Source organism: Pyrus communis, chromosome 2, assembly GCF_041283825.1.
Source record: "Pyrus communis isolate YQ-2024b chromosome 2, ASM4128382v1, whole genome shotgun sequence".
NCBI classification, from domain to species: domain Eukaryota; kingdom Viridiplantae; phylum Streptophyta; class Magnoliopsida; order Rosales; family Rosaceae; genus Pyrus; species Pyrus communis.
In genome coordinates this window covers 17,268,106-17,295,157 of record NC_142566.1, presented here as the reverse complement: position 1 = coordinate 17,295,157, position 27,052 = coordinate 17,268,106, and the positions used below count along the sequence as shown (strand labels likewise).

At 36.8% G+C, this 27,052-nt stretch overlaps 3 protein-coding genes and 1 pseudogene across 10 annotated transcripts; 3 read left to right on the top strand and 1 right to left on the bottom strand.

The window, feature by feature from the left end:
• The first annotated feature begins 7,921 nt into the window (after positions 1–7,921).
• On the top strand, positions 7,922–10,781 carry LOC137746735 (ADP-ribosylation factor-like protein 8a). Its single transcript, XM_068486742.2, has 6 exons — positions 7,922–8,149; positions 9,315–9,396; positions 9,493–9,525; positions 9,693–9,814; positions 10,162–10,323; positions 10,415–10,781. The coding sequence occupies exons 1-6, from the start codon at positions 8,112–8,114 to the stop codon at positions 10,530–10,532; spliced, it is 555 nt and encodes a 184-aa protein (XP_068342843.1). The 5' UTR covers positions 7,922–8,111; the 3' UTR covers positions 10,533–10,781.
• Positions 10,782–14,141: 3,360 nt separating this feature from the next.
• Positions 14,142–15,327, top strand: LOC137747863 (cytochrome b561 and DOMON domain-containing protein At5g47530 pseudogene; annotated as a pseudogene).
• A 788-nt stretch (positions 15,328–16,115) lies between these two features.
• DG1 (Tetratricopeptide repeat (TPR)-like superfamily protein) lies at positions 16,116–21,317 on the top strand. Its single transcript, XM_068486734.2, has 9 exons — positions 16,116–16,894; positions 17,017–17,208; positions 17,852–17,933; positions 18,025–18,216; positions 18,311–18,424; positions 18,648–18,741; positions 18,823–18,980; positions 19,674–20,111; positions 20,430–21,317. The coding sequence occupies exons 1-9, from the start codon at positions 16,314–16,316 to the stop codon at positions 21,186–21,188; spliced, it is 2,610 nt and encodes an 869-aa protein (XP_068342835.2). The 5' UTR covers positions 16,116–16,313; the 3' UTR covers positions 21,189–21,317.
• LOC137746734 (telomere repeat-binding factor 2) lies at positions 21,176–25,871 on the bottom strand. Of its 8 annotated transcripts, none has more exons than XM_088684953.1 (8): positions 25,608–25,822; positions 25,412–25,467; positions 24,705–24,887; positions 24,251–24,480; positions 23,542–23,626; positions 23,156–23,239; positions 22,071–22,419; positions 21,176–21,703 (listed from the first exon to the last, which is right to left on the bottom strand). In XM_088684953.1, the coding sequence occupies exons 3-8, from the start codon at positions 24,852–24,854 to the stop codon at positions 21,675–21,677; spliced, it is 927 nt and encodes a 308-aa protein (XP_088541079.1). In that variant the 5' UTR covers positions 24,855–24,887; positions 25,412–25,467; positions 25,608–25,822; the 3' UTR covers positions 21,176–21,674. The 8 variants fall into 8 exon arrangements, with proteins under 8 accessions (XP_088541079.1, XP_068342842.2, XP_088541084.1 ...); XM_068486741.2 differs by having other exon boundaries at positions 21,176–21,542; positions 22,086–22,419; XM_088684958.1 differs by having other exon boundaries at positions 24,705–24,902; positions 25,608–25,817.
• Positions 25,872–27,052: the final 1,181 nt, after the last annotated feature.

Sequence of the window (27,052 nt, the reverse complement as noted above, 5' to 3'; positions counted from 1 at the left end):
ACTGAATAATGTGTCAGATATCTTTTGTGACAGCCCGTCCCAAAATTCATGTAACCGTACGTGTGAAATTACAACTTTGCCCCTAATTCGTTTCGTTATGTTTTTGGTTGCTTGGTGTGGTGTTGGCAGGTGCTGGGCCACACACACACTCTCACTGTCTCTATCCCTTTCTCTGTCTCTTCCCTGTCTCTCTCTCCCGAGCTCCCTTCTTTCTTCTTCTTCCTTCGAACTCGTACGGACACACACACAACTACACTAAATCATCACAGATCGAGGAAACTAAGAGCACAGTCGTGATCGTGAAGTTCGTGGGAGCACAATCATACCATTTTCAGGTAAGAAATCCGTCGTTTTTACGTCGATTCGACAATGGCAGATTTGTGTACTGTTCATGCAAACATTAATCTAGCACGTTTTTGGAATTTTGAAGCTCGTAGATGTCTTAGTGAGGTTCCCAGGAGTCCCGGAGTAACTCGTTGGACAAATTTGGACGTCGGAATAGCCTAGTTTGAAGTTGGCCGGTTTTGGTTTGTGTGGACAGGTATGATCTTGTGGTTTTTAGCCCTTAAAACTTGTTTGGACGTGTTCTTCTAGTCTAGGGCTTCATTTTGGTGCAAGAATCACGAAAAATGGTTGAGAATCGAGTGAGAAAACACGAATTGCAGGTTTTTCCAGTTTCCAGCGCCGGTGACGTCGCCGGAGAAGGTGACGGAATATTCCGTCAAGTCTGACGGAATATTCCTGACGCCGTTAACGGAATCTATCAAAACTGACGGAATATTCCTAACGGCGTCAGTTGACGCCGTCAGCGTGCCAGGCACGTGCCTGCGCGTGGCCGGCGCGTGTGGCCGTACCTTGGCCGGCGCGTGGGGGCGCGTGCGGCGGAGAAATTTTTTTCTAAAAATATGGTTGTGATCCTGAGGTTGTGTAGAGCACGTTGGTATATTTAATTGTCCATTTTGAGCAATGTATGAGAAGTTATTACGAGAAGTTGGTTATGTGCTTTAAAGTTAACGTTTTTATAGTTATTTTGCATATAGGTGATACGTATCCCGAGGACGAGCGTGGTCACTCGAGGCAGGGGGGCTACGACCCTTCCACATACCAGTGAGTGGGCTTTTGGTTTTCTGTATATACCTATATACTATATTTTCCCAGAAATTGAATAAATGTTTATTAGTTTGTGCCATGCATTACATTATCGTCATTCATGTATCGTTGGTTATGTTAGTAGTCGCATAAATATATATACATATGCATATGTGGTGCTGTGGACGCACAGGTAAGTGCCAGGTAAGTGTTATACATGTTTACATTCAGTAGCGATTCGAGATACTTAGAGAGCTCATAACCTGCACCCCCGGTGTTAGTGCTCCCGCCCAGAGTAGGGCACAGTCTTTCACGTGATGTTCACCTCCCGCACCACACGCTCAGCTTGGATCCAAGTTAGGTGCACAGTCCTGTCGTACAGACCACTATAGGTGGTTCCGACTCGTAGGTGACTCGCGATTATTCGCACAGCCTTCACGTGATCGTAGCACTAGAGCGTATATATATGTTACACCCAGGCCTGTCGTACAGACCACTTTAGGTGGTTCCGACTCGTGGGCAGGTTCAGTATTTGAGTTTGAGATTTGAGCTCTAGATGCAGCCGTACAGGTCACGTTAGGTGACTCCGGCTGCCAGATTTCATGTTATTGATATGATTATACCTGAGCACTTGCATATTTATTATGAGATTTCGGCATGGCATATTATTGAGCACGTTTGGTATATATTTGAGCATATTTGGCATATGTACTACGCGTATATTTATTTTTCTGGGAAGTATACAGGTTTTTACGGCGAGGGGTTAGAAAGTATTTTTATAAATGGTTTTTGAAAGCTTTGTTTTTGCCCACTCATGCTTTTGTTTTGCGCCCCTCCAGGTTCTAGTTGAGTAGCAGTTTCGGTGGTTTCCCAGAGGGCGTCCCGGCATTTCTGACAGACACCCATTATCGTAGGGTCACCTTCGGGTGTACTTTTGTCGCAACTTTTCTTTTGGGCTGCTGTAGTCTTGCTCTGAATTTGTCTCACTTACGCTAGCACTTGTTTTAGTACTCTGTATGCTAGTTTTTAATTATTCATACTTTTTATATTACTATTTTATTAGCTTCCGCACGTGCACATGGTTACGTCACCTCCGTGTGACGGCCAGCACGCCCTGATCCCGGTCGGGGTGTGTCATCTTTTATCCGACATAATGACTTATTAAACCGCTACCATCATCCGACACCTAAAGCTAATATTGTAGTAGTGTCCTCCTCAGTCTTCTAGGTTTCCTTGCATATACTGGAGGCAATATTGATGGTTATGCTAACGCATATTATTTATCTGACTCGCACAAGGCACATTCTCAAATGAGTTATGTTGCTGTTGAACACACCGCAATATCTTGAAGGTCAATCAAACAGACTTTAATAGTAACTCTTCGAATCATGATGAGATTCTCGCCTTACATGTCACGCCCCAGACGCGGAGTTGGCAGAAAAATATAACCCTGCGCTAGGCAGGCGAGTAAAAGTAAAAATAAATACTAAAAATAAAACTTCTCTTATAAAAAATAACTTTAAAATCTTTATAGGTGTACAAGACAAATAAAAGGGTCATTTTGGTTCCGGTCCTTAATCAACCTAATTGTTAGACTAAAACCTTATTTGTTTAAATATTTTGATTGGGGTCCTTAGCATCATTTAAGAGATTTAACTCATGCATTTATGCATTTAATGTTCCACAAATTATGAAATTTAAACAAATTCAAATAATATTTTTAAATAAATACTTAAAAATCAATAATAGAGTAATATTGTTCTTCACAAAATTATATAAAAAAAATGTACCCACATAATTATTAACATATTTTAAAAAATAACTATTGATATATTTTAAAACATAAAATAAATACATATAATTAGCATGGGTACATTTAGTAAAATTAAAAATGGGTACAAATAAATTAAAAAACATGGGTACAAATACAAATAAAAGTTTAAAAAATATGGGCAAAAAAAAAAAATATATATATATATATGAGTACAAATTAAACTAAATTAAAATTGGTACAAATTAAAAAGAGTTGCAAATTAAAAATGGGTACAAAATAAAAATAAAAATATATGATTAAAAATTTAGCTATAAATATAAATAGATCATATGTAACATTTCTAACAATAAATGAATATATTTAGAAATAAAAAATATTTTGTTATTGAAATAATTAATGACGTCTATTAAAACCTAAGGACCTTGATCAAAAATTGAAAAAGAATAAGGTTTTAATCAATGGAGTAGCAAAAAGAGGGATGAGAACCTAATTTTTCCTAAATAAAAACTCTTAAAATCCCTCGTCTAACATAACCTCAGCTCATCTACCTTTTTTAATCTTGTACCGAACCTGTAAGGTCTAAAATGTATAGGGTGAGGGAAACCACAGCTCAATAGGGACATAAATCTTATCAAGGATAATTGTCATGGCTAAACAAAGTGTCATACAACATGTAATCAATTATAACATGTTATCAAATATAAATTATAGTCCATGAATGTAGCTTAACTTCAATTACCCAACCCATTAATATATATAATAAAACATGCGGACCTGCATGTCCCATACCATGCATTTTACCAATACAGTGGTGGTCTGAATGCTCTTATATATAAACCAACCCCCGTAACTTTGTCATCCCAATTTCCCCTTTTTTTAGTCATCTTGTTCTCTTGGTCGCTAGAGTACCCACTACGCCATACCATTCTTATAATTTCACTTTTGCCACCCTTGCTAGTCCTTATGAGAGTCGAACTCAACCACACAAAAGATAATTCCATTTTCATATCCCAATCTCGAATAAACCAATGAATTCTTCCACTCCAATATGCAATGACATATGCATATAATCAACATTATCATGACTAGTAACATGAATATCATATTTCAAAATACATAATTATATCAATTATAGAGATAAGATCAAGTATAACACATATTCCACAAAGGTTAAACAAGATAGATACCCCAATGATGATAAGTTCCCCAAGAAACCCCTACCTCGATTCCACCAAGCTAAAACGAAGATCTACGATACTACTACAATACCTAAGCTCCACGTACTTGAACAAGCTCCTTAATCACTCACAATACCATGCATTTCTTTTCTAAACTCTCTCCGCATAAACACACACACACACACACATATATATATATATACACACACACACATATAATATACGTGAATCGCATGCACAAGCATGCAACAATTTGCATAATGTAAAAAAATGGAGTGAAAGCTCCTATTTATAGAGAAATGGGCGGCTACCCAAACGTAGTGGCCAAGAAAACTTAACCATGAACTAAACTATATTAATATAATACCTATATATTATAGATAGACACAGAGGATGGCTCTTGTCTTGGTTATCGAAACAAAGGAAGAAGTGTAAATAAGTGATGAAGGTGGCAGCTGGGAAGGGTGATTACAAGCACCTCAAAATGCAATCCAAAAATTACTATAGATTGCTATGAACATGGTCATGCCACGTTAGATGTAATAACTTGACAAGTGTAACTGTGTAAGCTATGAGATGGAAAATGAAGATAAGATAAATGAAGTGAAGATAGGTGAGAAAATGTTGTAGGTTCAAATAAGTAAATAACTATAGCTATTACTTGCTCAAATAATATAAAATTGTAATTAAATATAAATAATACAGTTAACAAAAAGGCAAAAGTTTTGAAAATACAGGTCATCACACTACATGAAGCCACTCGTGAATGCTTCTGGCTAAGAGCAATAATAAAACATATTCGAAGCAAATGCGATCTTTTTTCTGTCATTGACATCCTAACAATGATTTATGAAGATAACGCAACTTGTATCGACCCGATCAAGAAATGATACATCAAATGAGAAAACACCAAGCATATTGCACCAAAATTCTTCTTGTCACATCAGCATCAAGAGCATTAAAAGATTGAAGTCAAGCAAATACATCCCAGGATAACTTAGCCAACTTCTTAACAAAGCCACTAAGAAGTTGACCTTTCAAAAGCTTATTCAATGAATTGGTATGCATAAATTGTCTGATTTGCAATGCTCGTAGTTTTCATTTGAGAAATTTTGTCAATTCTAGGGGAGTACCTAGAAGTATACTCACTTGTCCTAAATGTACCATTTTCCCTACGATTAGGAGCATCTTTGCCTTTGGGTTTTTGCTACCTGATGAGTTTTTAATGAGGCACCTATCTCTGGGATAGTCATACCCATATGTGCTTTTCTACTTACGTCCTAAAGGCATTTTAGTGCAAATTCTTATTTTTCTCCTTAGACTATGAGTTTTTACCCTACCCTGGATTTTACAATAGCTAGGTTTAGTGAGTTTTACTTTTTAAGCATTCCTCATTTGTTTTGAGACTCGCATTCGCTCAATGGACCGACTAGACGAGAAGACTTCATCAACTGCTTCTACATCATCCATGAAAATCTAATACGAAATCTACTTAAGTATCTACACACTTTAGAGGAGTGTTGTGACATAAATTCTAGCACATGTGTGTAAATCATTAGTAGACTATCTTTAGGATACTAGAAGATATTATCCCTTTATGATCATATTATTTACAAGGTAAGCAATCATTTTCAATTTACTATAAAAGTCACAGACAATGAGAAATACACATAAGAAACTGCTCAACTCTCTCTTATCTCTCTTTGCTGCACTCTCTCTCTTTCATTTCAGAGAAAATAGGCCACAACAATATAAGATTTAAAAGAAAAATATTGATAATAAGTTAATAAGGAATGACTTTAGAGAAAATAGACCACAATAATATAAAATTAAAAGAAATCCTCGGATTCGAGTTAGGATTATCTGGTGAGATTTGTATGAATCTCGGTCAAGATCATGACGGGGACAATTGCTGGTCGTCGGGGATGGCAACTGTGGTGGCTAGGCATGGTTGCATGCCATGCATGCGTCAGTTTTGGCAGTGGCGACGCCGTTAATGAAGTCGGGTTTTTGGGGGTGGACGACGTTGAAATGATGTCGTGGGTTTTGGGTTCTGAGGGAGCATCTGTGCTCTAGCTTAGGTTCGTGACTCGGCTCAGCCACACATGTTGCTGACCTGGTGCTGGCAGCTCAGGGTTCAGCGACGCAGCTCGAACCGCTACTCGCAAGGTTTCCAACGTAACCTTAATTTTTTTTTTTTTTTTGAAAAAGTTATATAATTCTATACATATTTAATAGAAATTCACATAATCCAACAATAATGAATATAATACATGAACAATTTATGTAGAATCTAAAATTCGTAAGCACAAAGTTAAGTTATGCATTATGATGAATGTTCATGCAATCAAAGCTGAAGAAATATCGAGATAAAAACCGTTATTTTGGAAGAACCTGAGTGCGTGATGTTATTGATGAACTGGTTTGTAGCAAAAAATTCCACATTAGATTTCTTAGCGCAGCGAATGAGCGTGCTGATAACATGTTATGGTCTATTTAATTGACAAGGAATAAAGCGTCGTCAAAGAGAAAGTGGAGAAAGTGTAGAGGTTAAGATGTTGTTATCCTTCTACACATTACCTTAAGTATAGGGTCTTTGAAATCATATACCAAAGCTGATGAAGGAAAAGTCTTAGTGAACACAACGAACATGCATTTAAAGCATAAAATATTTAACTTCTACACAACAAAAAAATAGTCATTTACGTGAAATATGCTAACAACCATACCAAAACCAACAAAAATATGAGGATCAATCGTGTAACGACAAATAATTATTCTTTTTAATTAAATTACATCCAAACATAACATAGCAGGCTACAGAAACCTAAAAAGGGCTCATATTCTAGCACATTAGAAGGGTAATAACAACCAAGGTATCTTAGGCAAAGCATGATAAGCTGAAAGTGATTTCTATAGGTGCGAATAACTATAAGAATTGGGGAGAAAACAGATAAAGATGAACACTCACAAACAAATAAAGTTGGTAGAGATATTTATGAACAAGATTGGGAAGGAGAAGAAAATTAAGCTTTTGGAGTTGAGAAAAATAAAATGCTTTGATTTTGGGTTTTTAATTTTTCAAATGGTGTAAAGATGAATTTACAGATTGAATTAGGTTTGTGTGGGTTTTTTTCTTTTTCTTTTTATTTTTGTCGAAAATCAAAATATTATTATATACGAATTGAAATGTTTACATTAGAAGCCAGAGAATTAAACAAACACTCTGGTTCAAAGCAATCCCACATATGAAAACCCCACACGCGTGACATAAGATGCCACTTGATGCGTAGCCTCATTGCAGATTAAATTGGGTTTGTGAGGGTATTTAAGATAGTAAAGTTAGATTTAAAGAGCTATTGATAATTTAGTTAAAAATCAAATGAGTACAAAAAAAATTATATTAAGTGTATAAAAAGGTTACATGAATTTAAATAAAATTTTCTTTACGTTAATTATCCATTTAGCTTAACGAGCACAAAAACAAATAATTACCAAAAATAAACACAGAACAGAAACAGAAACAAGACAACTCTGCCACTCGAAAGTTCCTCGACATCAGCCTTGCTGTACAAAGGGTTGATTCACTCCACATACACTCTCCATACCCGTAACCGTTCAACCAACGATTTTCTGCCACGTCAAAATGAGCCAGCTTATTATTGGTCCGTATTAGTCGCTCCCAACTACTGGTATTACGATAGCAAACCTTCCTAAACCGTAGAGATTCATCTGATTGGTCCTAATAAACGGAGCGTGCGGCCAGCGATTGTGTTTGTTGTAAAATGAATCTCAACCGTCCAAATTGCAGGGTCCGACCGTACTCGTGGAAGGTCAGGATTTCACTGGACATTAGACAAGCAAATTATTCAGAGATTGCATAGAGATAGAAAACAAACAAAAAAGAAATAATTCGTATTTATGAAGGAGGAGTGGTAATCGGTAGAAGAAGAAGGAAGACGAAGAAGCCGAAGGCTCGATTCGGGGGGAGGCAGAGTGATTGTGACCGTAGAGATCTCTCTCTCTCATCCTCTTTCTCTCTCTAAGCGCAGAGAAATCAAGATTCGTCAATGGGTTTGTGGGAAGCTTTTCTCAATTGGCTCCGCAGGTTAGCCCCCCCCCCCCCTCTCCCTCTTGTTTCGGTTTTCAATTTGTTGGGGTTGTTGTACGATCCAGTCTTGATACATTTGTTCATGAAATTTAGATTTCTTTTTATTGTTTTTTACATGTGCGGAATGTACAGGAACTTGGTTCAAAGATTTTACTTTTGTTTTGGTTTTGAAAGTAACAATTTTTTTAGTGGGATTTTGATTTTGATTTGAATTTGTTGGGTTGTAAGGTTTAAATGCATAGGTTGCTTTTGGGTTTCATAAAAAGATGGTGGAAAAGAAAACCCAAAAAAAAGAAGCTCAAAATGGTTTCCTTTTGCTTTTTAAGTTTTAGTTTTTGCCAAACTTCTTTTTTCTTTCGCTATATTTTGCCTTGTGGGTGAATGTAAGTTTATATATTCTGGATTGATTGTCCCTAGCAATGATTGCGGCCTGTTTATTGATAATATATGTTTTTGTGTGTATTTCTGTTTATTTGGGTTGCTTTTGCCTTGAGTTAAATTGCTGAGCTGAAATAGGCACAATTCTTTCCTAGGAGTAGAACAATCGTTTGATTAAAAGTCTAATCCTTGGCGCAACACAATCACTTTCACATCTTTTCTACGTCGGCTAATCTAGGCCATGTGGTGGCACACTCGCTCATCTAAACCAAAGAAGGGCCAAAATTCATTCTAGGCTGCCCGACCCGGCCTATAAGAGGGAAACTTGAATTTAGCTGCTAAAGGATTGGTAAAAGGAAACGACAATGTGGACTCCTAATGTTGCAGAATGTTAGAAATTAGGAGATATTTTAGATTTAGCGATAACGTGTTTTGAATAATATCACTCACTATATACCAAATTGTATGTATATGTAATTTTGATCTTTCTTTGTCAAATTTTAACGTATGTCAGTGACTTACGCTTCTTTCAATCGGGAAACTTGTGTATATGATACTGTGTAGTCTTGGCTTGTGTTGAGGCATTGAATGAAATGTAGAACTGCAGATGTAATAACTTTCTTGCTGAGCTAAATTTTTTTCCTCTTTGGGTTGTGGGAATTGCAATTAGAACTTTTTGAGTGGTTATTGCAACATTGGGCGTTCTATATTTGTATTAGTTTATCTGACCTCTATGTCAGTTGTTCACACTGCCTGTGCTTACGCTATTGTCATGTCATTACAGCCTCTTTTTTAAGCAGGAAATGGAACTATCTTTGATAGGACTTCAGAATGCTGGAAAGACTTCTCTTGTAAATGTTGTAGCGGTAAGTAAATCAGCACAGTGACTTTGAATGGGTGTCTCTTTCCTTTCTGTCTACTTGTTTGGCTGATGTGTTGAAAACTGTATTTTCTGTTTTCAGACGGGTGGGTACAGCGAGGACATGATCCCTACGGTAAGTTATCTTTATAAAAGGGTTATAATTGCCACTACTTCTTCTTATAAACAATATTCTTAAACCAGATATTTGTACCTCTTATGAAGAGCTTCATCCATCCAATGTCTTTCTAGTGAGTGAATTAGTTAATTAATGACAATGTGGTCATCTGATTCAATTTTCAGGTAGGATTCAATATGAAGAAGGTGACCAAAGGGAATGTTACAATAAAGTTGTGGGATCTTGGAGGTCAACCCAGGTTTCGCAGCATGTGGGAGCGATACTGTCGTGCCGTTTCTGCTATAGTGTATGTAACCACTTTTCTATCTCAATTGATTTTACTTTTTAAATAAGTAAAAACTTTAGTTGTAAAACGAAATTGCCTTTGCATGTTTGTTAATATTGTATACCTTTTCCCCAACCCTTCGCCTTTCTTTGGTCGAACAAACCCAATTTGTTCAGCAATTGATTTCTTTTATGTGTCAAAGACCATTAGCTGATATTCAGATGTTGTGGTTAGTGGCTCATGTTTGTTGGTAGGCGAGTGTCAATGATTCAGAGTATACATTGACTAATGATTAAGTTGAGTTGATCCTTGTATCCTTGTATTATGAAGACTTAAAGAAAAGTTGTGCAACTTCTTGTTTGCTGCAGTTATGTTGTTGATGCTGCGGATCCAGATAACATGAGTGTATCAAGCAGTGAGCTTCATGATTTGCTCAGCAAAAACTCACTAAGTGGGATCCCACTACTGGTTCTCGGAAACAAGATTGACAAGCCGGGAGCTCTCAGTAAACAGGCATTAACTGATGAAATGTAAGTCCAATTATGCTTTTATTATTGAAACTTACCAAAAAATAGAAAAAGACGTTGTTTTGGTACTGATCATACCATTCTGCTGGTGCAGGGGACTGAAATCGATTACCGATAGAGAAGTTGGTTGCTTCATGATATCATGCAAGAACTCAACCAACATCGACTCAGTTATCGATTGGCTTGTAAAGCATTCGAAATCAAAAAGCTGAGAGATGGTTTTACCTCTCTGCTTTTGATTTTTATAAAAGAATTCTTCGCGTGCGGGGTGTTGGTGGCGGGATTCACTTGTTTGATTAACTTGATTGCTGATTATTTTGTTGTTGTACTGTATTCTACTGTATCATTTCTTCTGACTGGGGACGATCTGGGGTTGTTTTGGTCTCCTAGTCTCCCTTTTCTCCCCCAGACATCTGCCTACATTTACATATTGGAATTCATGGAGGTTTTGGAGACTAGCATTTTTCTTCGCGCATGTGAAAAATGAAACGTTAACTGCAGATTTTGCAATCATAATAAGAGGATTATATTTTTCATTTCAAGGTTAATTAAAATGAGAGACGTTTTCCTTCCCAGGACGCCGTTATGTCATCTCACCATTACGTTTTAAACGACAAATCCAATCTGTTTCAGTTGATGGGAAAGATACATTGTTAATCTTCTTTATGAGATCATGCATCAAGTTAGTAGCGCAAGTGCAATTGAGCAGACACATCAGTTTATCTGTCAGTTGAGTTGAGAACGAAACACTCTCCATCTCCGGATGGATATTGTTAATCCCTGAGCTTGGATTGTAGATAGCTGATTCAATAATCAAGGTTCTAAAAGACATTAGGCGCTAGTCGGGCAGTGGGTTAAGGCTAGCGCCTAGGCGGCTAGGAGGAGTTTAGGCGGATTAGACAGATTTAAGTAAATCTATTATATTTTATGTAAATAAGTGTCTATTTATGCTTAAAATATGTATAATTTCATCATAAAGTACAAAATAGAATAACATATGTATTATTAAGTATTGGAATATAATGAAAACATGGGGAACAAGCATATAGTGTGTGCTCCTTTAAGTATTCAACAAGTCTCTTACAATTTATTGAAAAAAATTAAATGCAATTTGAAAGTTATCTATTTTCTGTCTAAGTGAGTTGCAACCTAGGCAGGTGCTTAGGAAGGTTTGGGCGGGCCAGGTAGGCTAGGCGGGTGCCTAGGTGGTCTAGGAGCCCTTTTTAAAATTTCAAACGCTTAGACATTAATTGGGGAGGTAACTAACCGCCTAGCGCCTTTTTAGAATAGTGATGTTAATTGTCGACTTCAAGTTTCACCAACTCGCTTTGTCTTCGGCCTACCAGTTCGACGTTCTTCCTTTCGAGATGGAAAGATCACACCGGAAACAAAATATATATTCGGCTTCAAGGATTCAGAATGCAGGTGATGACCCTAAAATTCACACTGCTGTTATTCACTTTTTAACTCGTATGACATTTTAAGTTGTGGAAAAAAGGAAAGAGATCATTTAGTTGCAGTCCTCGTTCCTAACTGTTATAGACTTAAACCTTATACATTTTAGGTACGTTTGTTGCATCAGATTATTTCGAACTGGACTAGCTTTAGGGATTAAGCTGGATTGGCTTAGACTAGACTAAGCTAGACTAACTTAGTGAAATATTTGGTGCAATGTCAAACTAAAAAACAAGATAATTAAAAAACTATAATATTATATTAATTAATGCATATAGTAAGATTTTATATTATTTAATGTATATATAATAATATTTTATATTATTTAATGCATATTTATTATTTATTCACCTTTTACTTTTTTACTCCTCAAAGACTACCCTCTCAAAGCATCTTTTCTTTTCGCCTCATTTCTTCTTTCCTCCCTCTTTTAATGCAGGTGTAAAGCTCATCGCAAATCCTTCAAAACAAGCTCATCCTCTTGCCACTGTTAAGCATCTCCACCTTCCTCATCCTTTTTTTTTTTTTTCCAAAAAATTTCGGATCTTTCTCCTCCCTCTGATACATGCGTTGGCTTCTCCGCCTATAAAGCCATCTCAAAATTTTTTGGCAATGGGTGGATTTTGAATTTTGGGGTTGGAATTTTTTGTTGTTATTATTATTTTTTTTTAAATTTTGATGGTTGGATTTTGAGGTTTGGGCAGTGGGTGGGACTTTGTTTCAGATCTGGGCGGTGATTAGAGCGTGTTGCAGAGGAACGCTTGCAAACGACGCAGCGTATAGACGATGCAGCAGGCAAATGGAGCAGGTTTGGGGACGGGACTAGCAATCCCATACATATTGGGGGTCCTCGCTAAGAGTGCCTAGCGAAAGACTTAGTCGGTGCGAGTCCGATTTAGTCTCATCAATGGTAATCCTTGTTTGCATCAAACACCCGCCATCAATCCTAGCTAACCCAATCCAATCCAATCCAAGGAAGTTCATTGAGGGCAAACAAATGCCCCCTTAAGCCCCTTTAGATTTTAGATTGAAGTCCCTCTCTTACCACATAAATGACATAATAACAAAAGAGATGCAATAAAACCAATAAGGACTCAAACTGTTATTTTGCTTTTATTTATAATACCAATTTAATTATTGAAATTTTCTTATGGGTTTCAACCAAAAAAAAAAAAATTGCTTATGGGTGCATTCTAAATTTATTTTTATTTTTATAAAATATGAGTACATCTATATAAGGGTACATTTTACATATAAAATTTTGATACATTTATATAAAAATGTGGGTCCATTTCACATAAAAAAAATGAGTACATTTTATACAAAAAAAAAAAAAAAAAAACGCCACGTTTTATAAAAATTAGATGGGTACATTTTATATAAAAAACAATGGGTAAAAAAAAAATAGATTTTACATTAAAAAAAGGGTACATTTTACATAAAAAGAATGATACTTACAAAAAAAAAAAAAAGGGTACATTTTGCATATAATAAAGTGGTACATTTTTAAAGAAAAATGGACACATTATAAACATATTATGAATACAAATAAAAGGTTAAAAAATTATGAGTACAAATAAAAGTTTAAAAAATATGGGCACAAAAAGAAATTAATATATGGGTACAAATTAAAACTGAAAAGAAAGTTGATACAATTTAAAAAAATATACTGCAAATTACAAATGGGTATAAACTAAAAGTAAAAATATATGATACAAAATTTAGCAATAAATATAAATATACCAAATGTAACGTTTCTAACACTAAATGAATATATTTAGAAATACAATTTAATTGAAAAGATTATCTTCACATGTAAATATTTTATTATTGAAATAATTAATAATGTTTATTAAAACCTAAGGACCTTGATTAAAAATTGAAAATGAATAAGGTTTTAATCAATGAAGTAGAAAAAACATGAATATGAACCTACTTTCTACAAAAGAAAATTACCCTTAATTAATTAGAATTGAAATTGGATTACCTGATATTGAGTTTCCTTTTCCTAGTTAGAAAATAGATAAGGCTTGGCTCCCAAGTAACCGGCAGCATGTCGGATTATGAAATCATGTCTATGGCAATCTATATATATATATATATATATATATATATATATATCTTAACATGAATATTAATTAAAAGTGAAATTTGAATAGGAAAACCACCTGACATTGGGTTTCCTTTTCCTAGTTAGAAAATAGAAGGCTTGGCTCCCAAGCAACCAGAGCAGTCCTACTTCATGTAGGATTATGAAATCATTCCATTAGCAATGTGTATATATAGGCTTGGGCAGAAGCCAATGAACCACAACAAACGATCAACTCTTGCTTTCTTCTAAATTGTAACCCGACAGACACACAATTATGGCACTTTCGAAGTTTATCTTTGTTATTTGCTTACTGTTTACCGTCTTCTCCTCAGCCGCCGCACAACTGCCATGCACGAGCCGTACCTTCTCCAACAAGAAAACCTTCGCCGCATGCAGTACTCTGCCCGTTTTGAACTCGACGATCCACTGGAATTACTACCCGTCGACAGCCACGGTTGACATTGCATTCACACAATCTGTGGTGAGTGACTCGAGATGGGTTGCATGGGCCATAAACCCTACGTCCACTGGCATGGTCGGTTCACAAGCCATTGTCGCTTACAAAAGAACCGACGGAACTATTACTGTTTACTCTTCACCAATTAAAAGTTACGGGACACATTTGGAACAAGGGAATGTAAGCTTCCCTTTGTACGACGTCTCTGCAGTTTTTGAGAACAACGAATTCATCATCTTTGCAACCATAGGCCTTCCGAACAATGTCAGCGTTGTGCACCACGTCTGGCAGCAAGGACCCATGTTTGGAAACGCTCCCGGAATGCACTCGCTTTCAGGACCCAACGTGCAATCTTTTGGAGCCTTGGATTTTCTTTCCGGGAAAATTGAAACAAGCAAGGGAAGTACTTCAACGTCCGCCTTAAAATATGCGCATGGAATTATCAATACCATCAGTTGGGGCATACTTATGCCCATCGGCATAATCGTTGCAAGGTATCTCAAGACAGTCGAAGGGGCTGATCCGGCATGGTTTCATGCTCACAGAGGATGCCAAATGCTGGCTTTTCTTGGAGGGATTGCAGGGTGGGGAACTGGAATTTTTCTTGGCTCTAAATCTCCGGGGATTCAGTACAAAGGGCATAGATGCATCGGCATCACTCTGTTTACCCTTGCCACGATTCAAGTAGCGGTAGCTCTTTGTTTGAGGCCGAAGAAGACAGACGAGAATAGGAAATATTGGAACTGGTTTCATTGGCTTGTGGGGTATGGAACAATCGTCCTAAGCATCGTCAATATTTTCAAAGGATTTGACATATTGGAGCCGGCCAGCAAGTGGAAATTGGCTTACATTGCCATCATCGGTACTTTGGGATGCATCGCTGCAATCCTAGAGCTACGAAAACTAGGCTCTTTCCTTTCGAGGTTTAGAACCAATCGAGCTGCAGGGCAAGAAATAGTCGAGAGTATTCAAACAATAGTGTAACTATGTACTTTTATTTTTATTTCTTGGTTGATTTTTTTTGTAATTGAATACTTACATTAAATAGTTGGTTTCTGTAACATGTATGCACTTTTATATCAGTATTTTTGTTACATTCCATTAGCAACTGACATTTTTTCTCTGACTCGTTATTAAACATCCAAAAAAAATTAGAAAATAAAAATGTCAAAAACGTAGAAATTTTATATGATCCAAATATATATAGCCCGCTTATGCATAAATCATTCCATAACTAGACGAAGCCATAATCCCCACAAACATTAACAAAGTACTGATCTTTGACGTCGGTGAAATTTTTTTTGTCAAAATAAAACACGTGCCTGTATGTAGTTTTCTAGTATCTTATTAAGCAGCAATATTCTTTTAATTTTTGGGTCAAACAATAAGCATGTTTATTCTCTGCTCGATAGTAAAAAAGAATGCATCAATTTCATGTTCGTTTTCCACTAGACCAATCTCGTGGAGTTTTCCAATCTACTTCTTAAAATGAGTTTATGTCTCACGTGCTTATTTAGAACCAAAACTACAGTTCACTATACTGTGGTAAAATTGCTCCAGTTTGCGAATTTTTTTAATTAAAAAAAGATAGAACCTATATTATGCTGGCGGGGCATAAGCCAAGCCTTACAAAGTGCTACGGTTTACGGATTGGACTACATTATTTACTTACGTCCATGTAAACGGTCAGCTCAGGAATTGGATCCTCTCAGCTTGGGTTCAGGAGCCTTCTGATCAACATATAAAACTCATTGAATTTTAATTCTAACAGTTACAAACATGATTATCTAGAAAGTATAATAATTGTAGAATCCAACCGTCCTTGTGTTAGTTAGAAGGCACCTCGGAGGCACTGAGGCCAAGTTCAGGAGAGGATGCAATTCCAAATCTGAGAGTCCGCGCATCCATTTTTATCTTCACAAAAACCTTAGCCCCTTTGGGTTTTTAGCGCCTAAAACCCTCGGATTTCTTCACTTCACACCTTGAGCCATGGAAGCTCTGCAAGCTTCCCTCCCGCAAGTCCCTCACACCCAATTCGAACCCGACACTGATAAAATCAAACGCAACCTCACCAAGAAAGGCGTCCAGCCAACTCCCAAGATCATCCACACCGTCCGCAAAAAAGAAATCCAAAAACACAACCGCAAGCTCAACCGCCTCGCGGGGGCGGATCCATCGCCGCCGTTCTCGCAGACCCAAAAACAGGCCTTGGCCGAAGAAACCCATTTCCGAACTCTCAAGCGCGAGTTCAGGGACTTAACCAAAGCTGTCAAAGCGAAGAGTCGCGGCGAGGAATTCATGGTTGGGAGGCCTTGGGAGGGGATTGAGAGAATTGGCTTCCGAGAGCTCGCCAGTACTAGTGCGGAGTACGGCGGAGAGAAGCTGAAGAAGGAGGAGCTGAATGCGTTGAGGGAAATGTTCGAGGCCCGGAAGCTCGAGGAGTTGAAATGGGTGTTGGATGATGATATTGAGATGAAAGAAGAGTGGTTCAATGGTGAAGACAGGGTCTGGGACCCTTCTAAGCGGCGGAGACGTGGCGAGGGCGAGGTGATTCAGTTCCTTGTTGATAGGTATGTATTGGGGGTTTTGGTTTTGGAATGTATTGATAGTGGTTTTAGAATGCTGTGCTATCTGGGGTTTTGTCAATTTTGGGAATTTTGTTTATTTTTTCTTGAGGTGGTTTTGTGGGCAGGCTTAGTTCTACCGAGTTTTCAGCGAGGGACTGGAAGCTTTCGAAGATGATGAAACAGTCAGGGTTGCAGTTCACTGAAGGTCAGATGCTTAAAATTCTTGGAGGACTTGGTGCTAAGGGATGTTGGAAACAGGCATTGTCTGTTGTGGATTGGGCATACAATGATAAGGGGAATAAACATTACAAAAGCAGGTAACTTTATTTGGTGAAAACCTTGGTTACTTTCATATATGTTTCTTCAAGCACAATTTATCTATATCCACTTGTGAGTTTGGAAAATCTGACCTGAATTGAACTACTAAAGGGTCTTAAAATTCAAAATTTGAATAATGGAAAGAAGCTCGATTGTCATACGTGCCAAGGATGTCATCCAATATGTCAAAGGTTTTTGTTGGCTTTCTTTCTGGGATAGATTTGATGCAAAAGCAAGGATTTTTCTTGTGCTGGAGCCATATTTAGGAACATCAACCTGCTCACGCAAAGAAATAATGTTTCAGATTCAGAAACAAACTCAACCTAGATTTTGGGAAGGATTAAAGTACCTCAAGTGGGTTGTTCATTGTTTGGTAGAACTGTGATTATTCTGTAGTCATGTACTGAAAACAATGAGATGCCATACTGTAGTGCTTTTGTTATAGGCAACAACTTTTGGCCTGTGAACTACTCTATTGAATCTTCCAAAATCTTTTCTTTCACAGCCTTTGCTATTTTTCGTATAAAGTATTGGTGTGTGACTTCACTGACTTGATATGCTGCTATTGGCTCAGTTATAAATCTACACAGATCCATTAAACTACCCTCTTTTGTGTTGTTGACAAATTGATGCATGTTGTAGGTTCGTATATACAAAACTTTTGGCAGTTCTTGGGAAGGCACGAAGGCCCCATGAAGCTCTTCGCATTTTCAATCAGATGCTTGTGATGCCTTGCTCTTTGCAACTTTTTTCTGAATCCTCTGTCATACTTTATAGAGATTTATTGAATAAATTCTTACATGCAAGTCATTCAGGGAGATTTCAACATATATCCTGATGTTGCTGCCTACCATAGCATTGTGGTTACACTTGGTCAAACTGGTCTTCTGAAGGAATTGCTGAAGATTATTGAATGCATGAGGCAGAAACCTTTCAAAGGAAATAAGAGTTTGTCTCGCACGAACTGGGACCCTGTTGTTGAACCCGATGTCATTGTGTATAATGCTGTAAGAGAGCAATTTTATGTTTTGCACTGTCATTCCTTGTCATAGATTAATCTCTACATTGATGTGATTCTCTCTCTTCCAAATTGGTTGCCAGTTACTGAATGCTTGTGCCCAAACCCATCAGTGGAAGGGTGTATCTTGGGTCTTTAACCAGTTGAGGAAGAGTGGCCTGAAACCTAATGGAGCAACATATGGACTTGCTATGGAGGTAATAATTGGATTATGTCATGTATTAACGCGTAATCCTTCAAGCATAGGTCTTTTTTGTTACGATCTAAAGGAATACAGAAATACAATGACTCAGGGGTCGAGAATAAACACTTATGTCTTGATTTGAATTATTTGTTTACCATCAGATATTTGTATATATCAGTTATATTGCAAGCAATGTACGTCTTACTCTAATAGGAGGTGCTTGTTGTTGTTGTAAGGTAATGCTGCAATCTGGGAAATATGACCTTGTCCACGAACTCTTTAGGAAAATGAAAAAAAGTGGAGAAGCTCCAAAAGCTCTTAACTACAAAGGTTTCTGTTTGTATCTCATGTGGTATGATTTGGATGCTGTATCATTATTTATGCTCTTACATATGATGTATCATTTCCCAGTTATTGTCAAAGCTTTTTGGTGTGAAGGGAAAATTGATGAAGCAGTGGAAGCAGTTAGGGATATGGAACAAAGAGGAGTGGTTGGAACAGGCAGTGTATATTATGAGTTAGCTTCCTGCCTTTGCAACAGTGGCAGGTGGCAGGATGCCCTGGTAGAAGTAAGTTTCTTTCTCTGTGGAATTTAGGTCTATTGTGACTGGCTTTAATTGTTTACATGTGGTGTAATCAAACTGTGCATGATATGTGGATGAAGAGTCTTCGGCAGCATTGTCATCCTTGCTGCAGTTCCTGCCAAGTTTTTTGTCATTCATTTTCTTTTTATCAAGTTGTTAGGTTTTTTTTTTTCCTTTCCTTGAATGAGGTGGATGAAGGAAAAAGTTTTTACGCTGGGGTCCTCGTACTGTTATGATTGTTTTATTGCAAATATAGGAAGTTTCTTGTGGCACAAGTCGTACATGTTTGCATTCAACTATCTACGCATACCAGATCATCAAGAATTGAAGCATGGACAATTAATTTATAGTGTAGTTGTCGTGGAATAGATGATGTTCATTTCTATAAATTTTGCTTGGTTATGTTTACTATGTGTTCCTGTGTAGGTGCTTTGAATATTTTTAGGTGGACTTGTTCCTAAAACAATTTTCTTAAGGGTGCATTTATATAATGATGATCATTGTGAGTTTGCAGAGATATGTTTGGCACTTGATTAGACATTTTTCTTTCTACATAATAAGCAACGTCTACCTTATTAACGAGTTTCATGTATGTGGGGCGAGGTGAAACTATATTCAGCTAGCTATGGCATGAAAAAGTAGCACTTGATTCTAAGTTGTCTTTAATACCGACTGCAGGTTGAGAAGATGAAAAAGGTACCGAATACTAAACCTTTGGAGGTCACCTTCACAGGCATGATAACGTCTTCCATGGAGGGAAGACGCATTGATGACTGCATATCTATATTTGAACACATGAAAACCCAGTGTTCCCCTAACATAGGGACCATAAATGCAATGCTGAAAGTCTTTGGACGTAGCGATATGTTTTTCAAAGCTAAAGAATTGTTTGAAGAAATCAAGACGGTTAAACCTGATTCTGATCCGTTACCAGATGGAGGTGGTACTTCCCTTGCCCCCGATGAGTACACATATATCTCAATGCTGAAGGCATCTGCCAGTGCTCTACAATGGGAATACTTTGAACATGTGTACAAGGAAATGGCTTTGTCTGGATATCAAATCGATCAAAGTAAACACGCATCGCTACTTGTGGAAGCATCCAGAGCTGGGAAGGTAAACTATAGAGCTAACGGCCTTTATTTCTTCGTCTTCTTACATCGAACCCTTTTATTTTTTTACTGTGTCCAGTGATAGTGTTCATCTTTCCACTAAATGCACCTTGTTTGGAATGAAATCCAAGAATTTATTGAGGTATTAGGAAACATGTAGATCTCCTTTTGATTCTTCTTGAAAGCCCTCGACTTTTAAATTCTGGTTTTTGATTTGTTTCATCTTTTTCAGTAGCCCTATCACTTGTGTGGTTTTGCGGTCTTGTTTTCTGTAACCACTGGATGAGTCGGGAACTTATACTTTGTAATCTGTTTGATGCAGTGCCATCTACTCGAGCACGCATTTGATGCAATTTTGGAAGCTGGAGAAATCCCCCATCCGTTGTTCTTCACTGAAATGGTATATCAAGCTACAGTCCGGCGTGATTATAAGAGAGCCGTAGCCTTGGTCAGCGCCATGGCTCACGCCCCGTTTCAAATCAGCGAAAGGCAGTGGACGGACCTTTTCGAGAAAAATGGAGACGCGATCAGTCAGGATGGTTTAGAGGAACTGCTGGATGCTCTAAACAATTGTGATGTAACATCGGAAGCCACGGTCATAAACTTGAAAAGATCATTGCTTTATCTTTGTCGGTCTTACAGATCAAGAGGCTTATCAAGTTCGGGCTATTTTGGCAGTGGAGCCACAGATACATCATCCTCGGTCTATAGCAACGAGGGATTTGATGGTAACAAACTGGTTATTCCGAATCATTATTTGGATTCGGTTGATGGTATCCCCAAGCCGGGGAGGGATCATCTTGTTGGTGAGAGTATTGACGTTCCCTCAGATGAGTTTTCTGTTGGTAAGACCCGCACCAGAAGAGACATAGACATGGTTAGGTCAATGGATTATGTTTCAGATGAAGATGGAGAACACTCAGAAGTCGATGAGGAAATTGAAACACTGGGAAATGGAGTTGATTCTCACGACTCGGATTTGCCCGCGGCAAATGAAATACTGGAAGCTTGGAAGGAAAGAAGGAAAAGGGATGGGATACTCTTCCCCTTTCATTCGAACCAGATCCCTTCAGAAAGATGAACATCTCAGATTTCAATTTAGCATATTTCTGTCAATGTGTATATAAGAAAAGTATTTTGGCCTACAACTCTCAAACTCAATGTATTTACAGATGCATATATCAAATCTTATGTTTCATTCTTCGGGAAACTTTCCTAGGTGGGTGTGTGCGTTCGTGAGAGAGAGCAAATGTCAAGTGAAAATCTCTCATTTTCTAAGAATAGTAATTCTCCGATGCACTTACAAAACAGCGACAACTGCAGATGCGCATAATTTATCTACCTTGGCATGAAAAACCCGCTCTTTCCTTCGCTTGTGTTTACTCATCATTTTAACTCTCTGAAACAGAAAACCTATAAGCTTCTTACATGATACCTGTAAAAAGAGAAGAAAGAAGGTTCACAGACAAAGCTCCAACGTTCCAAATATACAATCCCAAACTATTTACACTAGACACATGAAGACATCGCTGCACCAGCGTATCATCATCCCACGCATGGTTCTTGCTCAAGAATGAGTTAACCCATGTGAGAGTTCTGCAAAAAAATTGCAAAGAAATACATAAAGGGCATGGATAGGAGTACTAGATTAGTTTTACCAAAATAAATTTTTATACATGAATCTTTGCATGATAATATATAACTTTGGAGTGAGAAATCATGAATCTTGCAAGTTTATTTTAGCATGAAAAAAACTAGTATTTGCATATCACTATACAATGTGCTAGTGGATAAAACTGCGATCTTTCAGTAACTTGACAAGAATTCGGGCGGCATTTATCCAAATATTGGCCAAGCTCACAAAATTCAAAAGTTAAAAGGATGCAAAGACAGCATCCTACAAGGGAATACTCACAGTCTACACACATTTTATGTGAAAGGTCAACTTATGATGTGAAATTGCTTAAGAGAACTTTACCAAGTTTTCTACATTTCAACGCTTTCATTGCTGCTTTGGCAAAAACTTGTGCTGCTTCTGCTTCAGCTTCTGCAGCCTCCGCCTCCCTTGCTGCTTCTTCAGCTGCTGCGATGGCAGCCTCTGCCTCTGCTACCGCCTGTGCAGCAGCAGCAGCAGCCTCTTGTGCAGTCATGCTTCTCATCTTGGTTAAATCTGCATCTACTTGGGATTTAGTAAGGATGTTGACGTCACTCTTATCTGTTCTTGATGAATCCTTCTGCTTTCCATTGGGAAGCAATGCTGAAGAGCTTCTTCTTTTTTCAGAAGTTGCTGGAATTCTGTATCTATGCTTTACCTGCAACACAGACCGAAAAAAACAAATTCCTTAGATATGATCACGTAATTTTTTGTTTTTCATTAAGAATGTCTATTCCTATTATAAACTTCGTTTCAGGTGGGAGGTAAGTCCTGATTCATACACATCCACAATTGTGAGTCTTATCAACTTAAACCCGCTGCTCAATCCCATCCTACATCGCCTAACATTCCGTATCTTTGTTTACTACGAAATCTTAATCCTACTAGAGCTTACCTAATTAATCCGGAATTAAGACTGCTTAATAAATCCTAACCCTATTGGGACTACATAAAACAATAAAACATAAAGGGAAACATGAGAAATAATAAAATAGCTAACCCAAAATAACTAGAACCCTAGCCTAATTGGATAAAGGACCCAAGTACTCATGGAGAGCCTTGTTCCCTGGTTGAAAAAGACTCGTCCTTGAGTCTAAATCGTCGTCACCAAAGACTCCATGAGAAGCCTGAAACTGGATTCTTCCCTTCCAAACAAAGAGATTTTTCTTCAACACGAGACCATTTTTTGAGTATTTATGTTTGTTCTCATGCATCGAATGCTACATAGAGCTTCAGTATGACCTTAGACGTAAAATTCTAGTATATATTGTCATCAATACATTTTTCAGGCTTACAGGCCAAGGTTTCTTACATCAATCAGATAAATGCAGTCTCAGTCCAAACATACTACAGTAAATGTGCTCTAAGATACCAAAACTTGAGAGGTTAATTACCTTAACCAGCTTTCTGTTGGTTGTCATATGCTTTAATTTTGATGACAGTAGCTTTTTTAGGTTTGGTGGTGCCCAATATTGCTCCTACAAAATGAAAAGTGATAATGTCGAAATTCCTCCAAAAGATCAAGTATTAGTAAATGAGTTATTGAGGAAATTTGATATTGACAGCGAAATGACACATAAAACATAAAATATGAAGAAAGCATGCACTCTCCCCTATTTTCAATCCATTCATTTTCAACTCATTTGCATTCAAAGATGACAGAATTATGTACTTTAGTTTGACTTGTTAAATGTTTGTTATTTAAACACAAAACAGTTCTGAAAGTTTTCTATGAGATGGGTTTCCAAAACTATGAATGAAAGACTCACAATATATATACCTCTATGTACATAACAATTGCAGCTCTGTCAGAACCCCCTGGCTCCTTCAAATTTGTAATAGCTTCTAATATAAGGTGATCCAACCTAAAACCAACCAGATGTCAAGAAAAATACGATAGCATGTCATAAAGTACAATGTTTTTTTTGCCATTGTAAAGGAAGAATAAGATGTGGAGTCGTCTCAAAACATATTTTTGTAAATGTAGAAGGATATCAGAAAACTGCCTCGCAAATTAGCAAACGTAACCATACTCATATGCCAACCATATCAACAGTCTTCAGTTAAGTGACCTTTACAGCTATGCTTACATAGAGAATTCCTATTCTATTGTTCAGGAAATACAAAGTGAGAGTATAGAGTAAGCATGAAACGAAAAGGGATTGAGAAAAAAAGGTAAAATATATTTCACAGGACAGTCATACCTATCACAGAACTCCTAAAGACAAAATATTATAGATGCAAGTGATAAAATTCATTTGTACAACATTAACATTTTCATGCCATTCGCTTTACGGTGACAATATTCATGAGTACGAGATTTTATGGAACTAAGATAATGAATTGAGGGTCAAAATAACAGGTACCGTTGATCCTTAATGCTGACCAGTTATTTGACCGTTATCCCATTAGATCAAGAATTTTCAGATCCAGTTCTTATCACAGAATGAATGTACATTCAATATCCATAAAATCAGTGGAGATCTAACCTGGAAATTGGATGTTTTGAATCTTTTGATTCAGTAGTCTGTGACTTTCCACCAGAAATGGCAAGAGGCTTAGCATCAACCACCTCTTTATGACTTTGGATTACAGTGCTCACAGCCAAAGGGTTATTGTTGTTCTCATGTTTAGGAGTTGGTAAGTTCCTTTTAAGTGCAAGCTTAGCCTTCTGTCGAGAACCCCATATTGCAGTCACATTTATATTTCTCCACTTGTCCTATCCAAGGAAACAACTACAAGCGTTATTAAACAAAAACACAAAATCTAATATTTACAACCAAATCAAGAATGAATCTGTACAGTACTGTTTTAGGATATGAAAAGAATAACTTATCCAGCTCAAATAATAGACCTTTAAATCCGAAGAAGATTTTGTACATCCACATTTTTCTATATTAGTTTAACAATACCGACTAAGGCTAAAGTCTCGAAAATGGAGACCTTGAGATCAACATTTGAACGCAGATGTAAGATAGTATTGAATTCTGGATCTGTCAGTATTGTGCGCCACTTTCCTGCCCCATGTTTAAGTACTCCAGCTTTAAGGGCTTCTTCTTCTTCGGAGGTCCACTTCTGCTTAGGAGCACCCATCAACCGAAATCCAGAGCCCTTCCAGAACGAAATCTGCCAAGTCAATTTCTGCACTTTTCAGAACTTCATAGATTATCAAATTTTGAATGGTAAAAAGCTTCAACTACAATATAGTAACTTAAAAGACCAACAATTATAATTTTACCATAATTCCCCCAACCCAATATAAATGAATATATAAGGAGGGTAAAAAAAAACCCTACAGTGAAACTTAAAACCCCTGTGGAATTGAACTCATCCACTAAATTATATGTTCTGTTTTCAAGTCATTTTTTTTTCTTTGATTAAAAAACGATATTGGCAAATGCGATCCGAGGCTAAAGAAGCAGAGGAAGACCTAAGAAGATTTAAGAAAAAAATGGAATACTTGGAGCTAACGGGAGACTTGACACAATGTTCTAGCCTCAAATTACAATGAAGTGTACAAAAATTCCAACTGGGTATATCAATTTAATAAAGGTTACAAGCTTAACAATTTATCATTTTTTACGTTAAATTCTGTCTAAATCCACTAAATTTCTGAACTTTTACAAGAACCTGAATTCCAACTCGCTCACCTCAACTAAGAAAATTCACATCAATTGCATCAAATGGCAATGCATGTCGGTAATTCCTGCACACGCAAAAAAACCCCAGAATCTAATTCTCATAATTACAATAAAATACGAGCGAGATTTTCAAAAAATTGAAATTCCGGCAAGTAGCCGGTGAAAAACTGAAAAGAAAAAAGAGAGAAGGGAAGCAGAGGATTACCGGATCGCAGAAATCACCGAGGAGCTGACGGAAAATGTGGGCAGCTGAGAGATTGGCTGGATAATCCGAAATTTGAAGAAGCTGAGAATTTTGCTAAATTCATACAAATATTTACATGAATTTTATTTTATGGACTCTTGGTGTTCAAGTGTGTCGAATTTTGTCCGAAAATTAGAAGGAGAAAAATTGTTGTAATTGAAATTCTTCCAGGTTTTGTTTTTGTCTCGCTCGGCCTACCCTTTTGAGAGATGGACAGCCAGGCCTGAGGGATGGGACCCGCCAAATGGTTAATGCTAAATGCTAATAGGGGTCTTCGGTTTCTCTAAATTATGTTAAACCCCTCATTTCGAAAGCATTATACACTTTCACCCCTATACTTTTTCTGTGTTCCTTTTCTTTTATTCTCTCTTTTATTTTTTTTGATATATTTTTTTTTTTTTGTGCTTTTTGAATAAGGAAGTTAACGAAGAGCGCATTCTTTTGAAAAACTTTATTTGAGCAAAACCTTTTGTGTTCATACAAAAATTAAGGTCTAATCGGTAATTATATGATTTTTAGTTTTTATTTTTTTTGTAATTGATATACAAAAACAAATGTGAAAAATGAGAAATAAAAAAAAGTGGAGGAAAAATAGTGGGATAGATACAAACAACATTATATCGAATGACTCCACAAATTAACAACGAATTAACCTAAGTTAGAATTCACTAGCAATCAAGAACTCACCAAGAACTGAGGACCTTAAAATTTATTGATTTTCTAATATAAAAGATTATACAATGCCTTTTAGCCCTCATTTTTCTAGGAGTACAAATAAGAAAACAAATTAAAGAAATAGTAATCCTGAAATGCCATTTTGGGCTAGCAAATGGAGTTTGGCAAAAAAATATATTCATATTTTAGGAACAACATAACAAGTTTTTTTATTTTTTATTTTTTATTTTTTATTTTTTATTTTATTTTTATATTTTTTTTTCGCGACGTCATTCTCTTCAAAACGGGGGTTGTGTCCTCAAGTTTGCGATGCTTGGGCCTTGCTATAGATTTTACGGCCTTTAGTTTATTTTACATCACAAAACCAAGTTATTAAATTGGAGACTAGGAGTGTATTCAATTGAGATTTTGAGGGGTTTTAATTATTTTAATGAATCTAGAGGTATTCAATCAGGATTTTAAGTGATTCTCTAAAATTCAATGTGTATTCCATCAGGATTTTAAAATAGTTTATTAAAATCCTTTGAAATCTAGGTGTATTCAATTAGAATTTTAAGAAAATTTATAACATTCCAGGTGTATTTAATTTGAATTTGAATTTAAAGAATTTAGTAGGGTTAAGGAATTAGAGGGAATTGAAGAGATTTTGTAGTGTATTTTAAGCATCTACAAATCTCACATCTTCTTATGAGATTTCGAGAGAATTGAATCAAAATTTTATATAGAATATC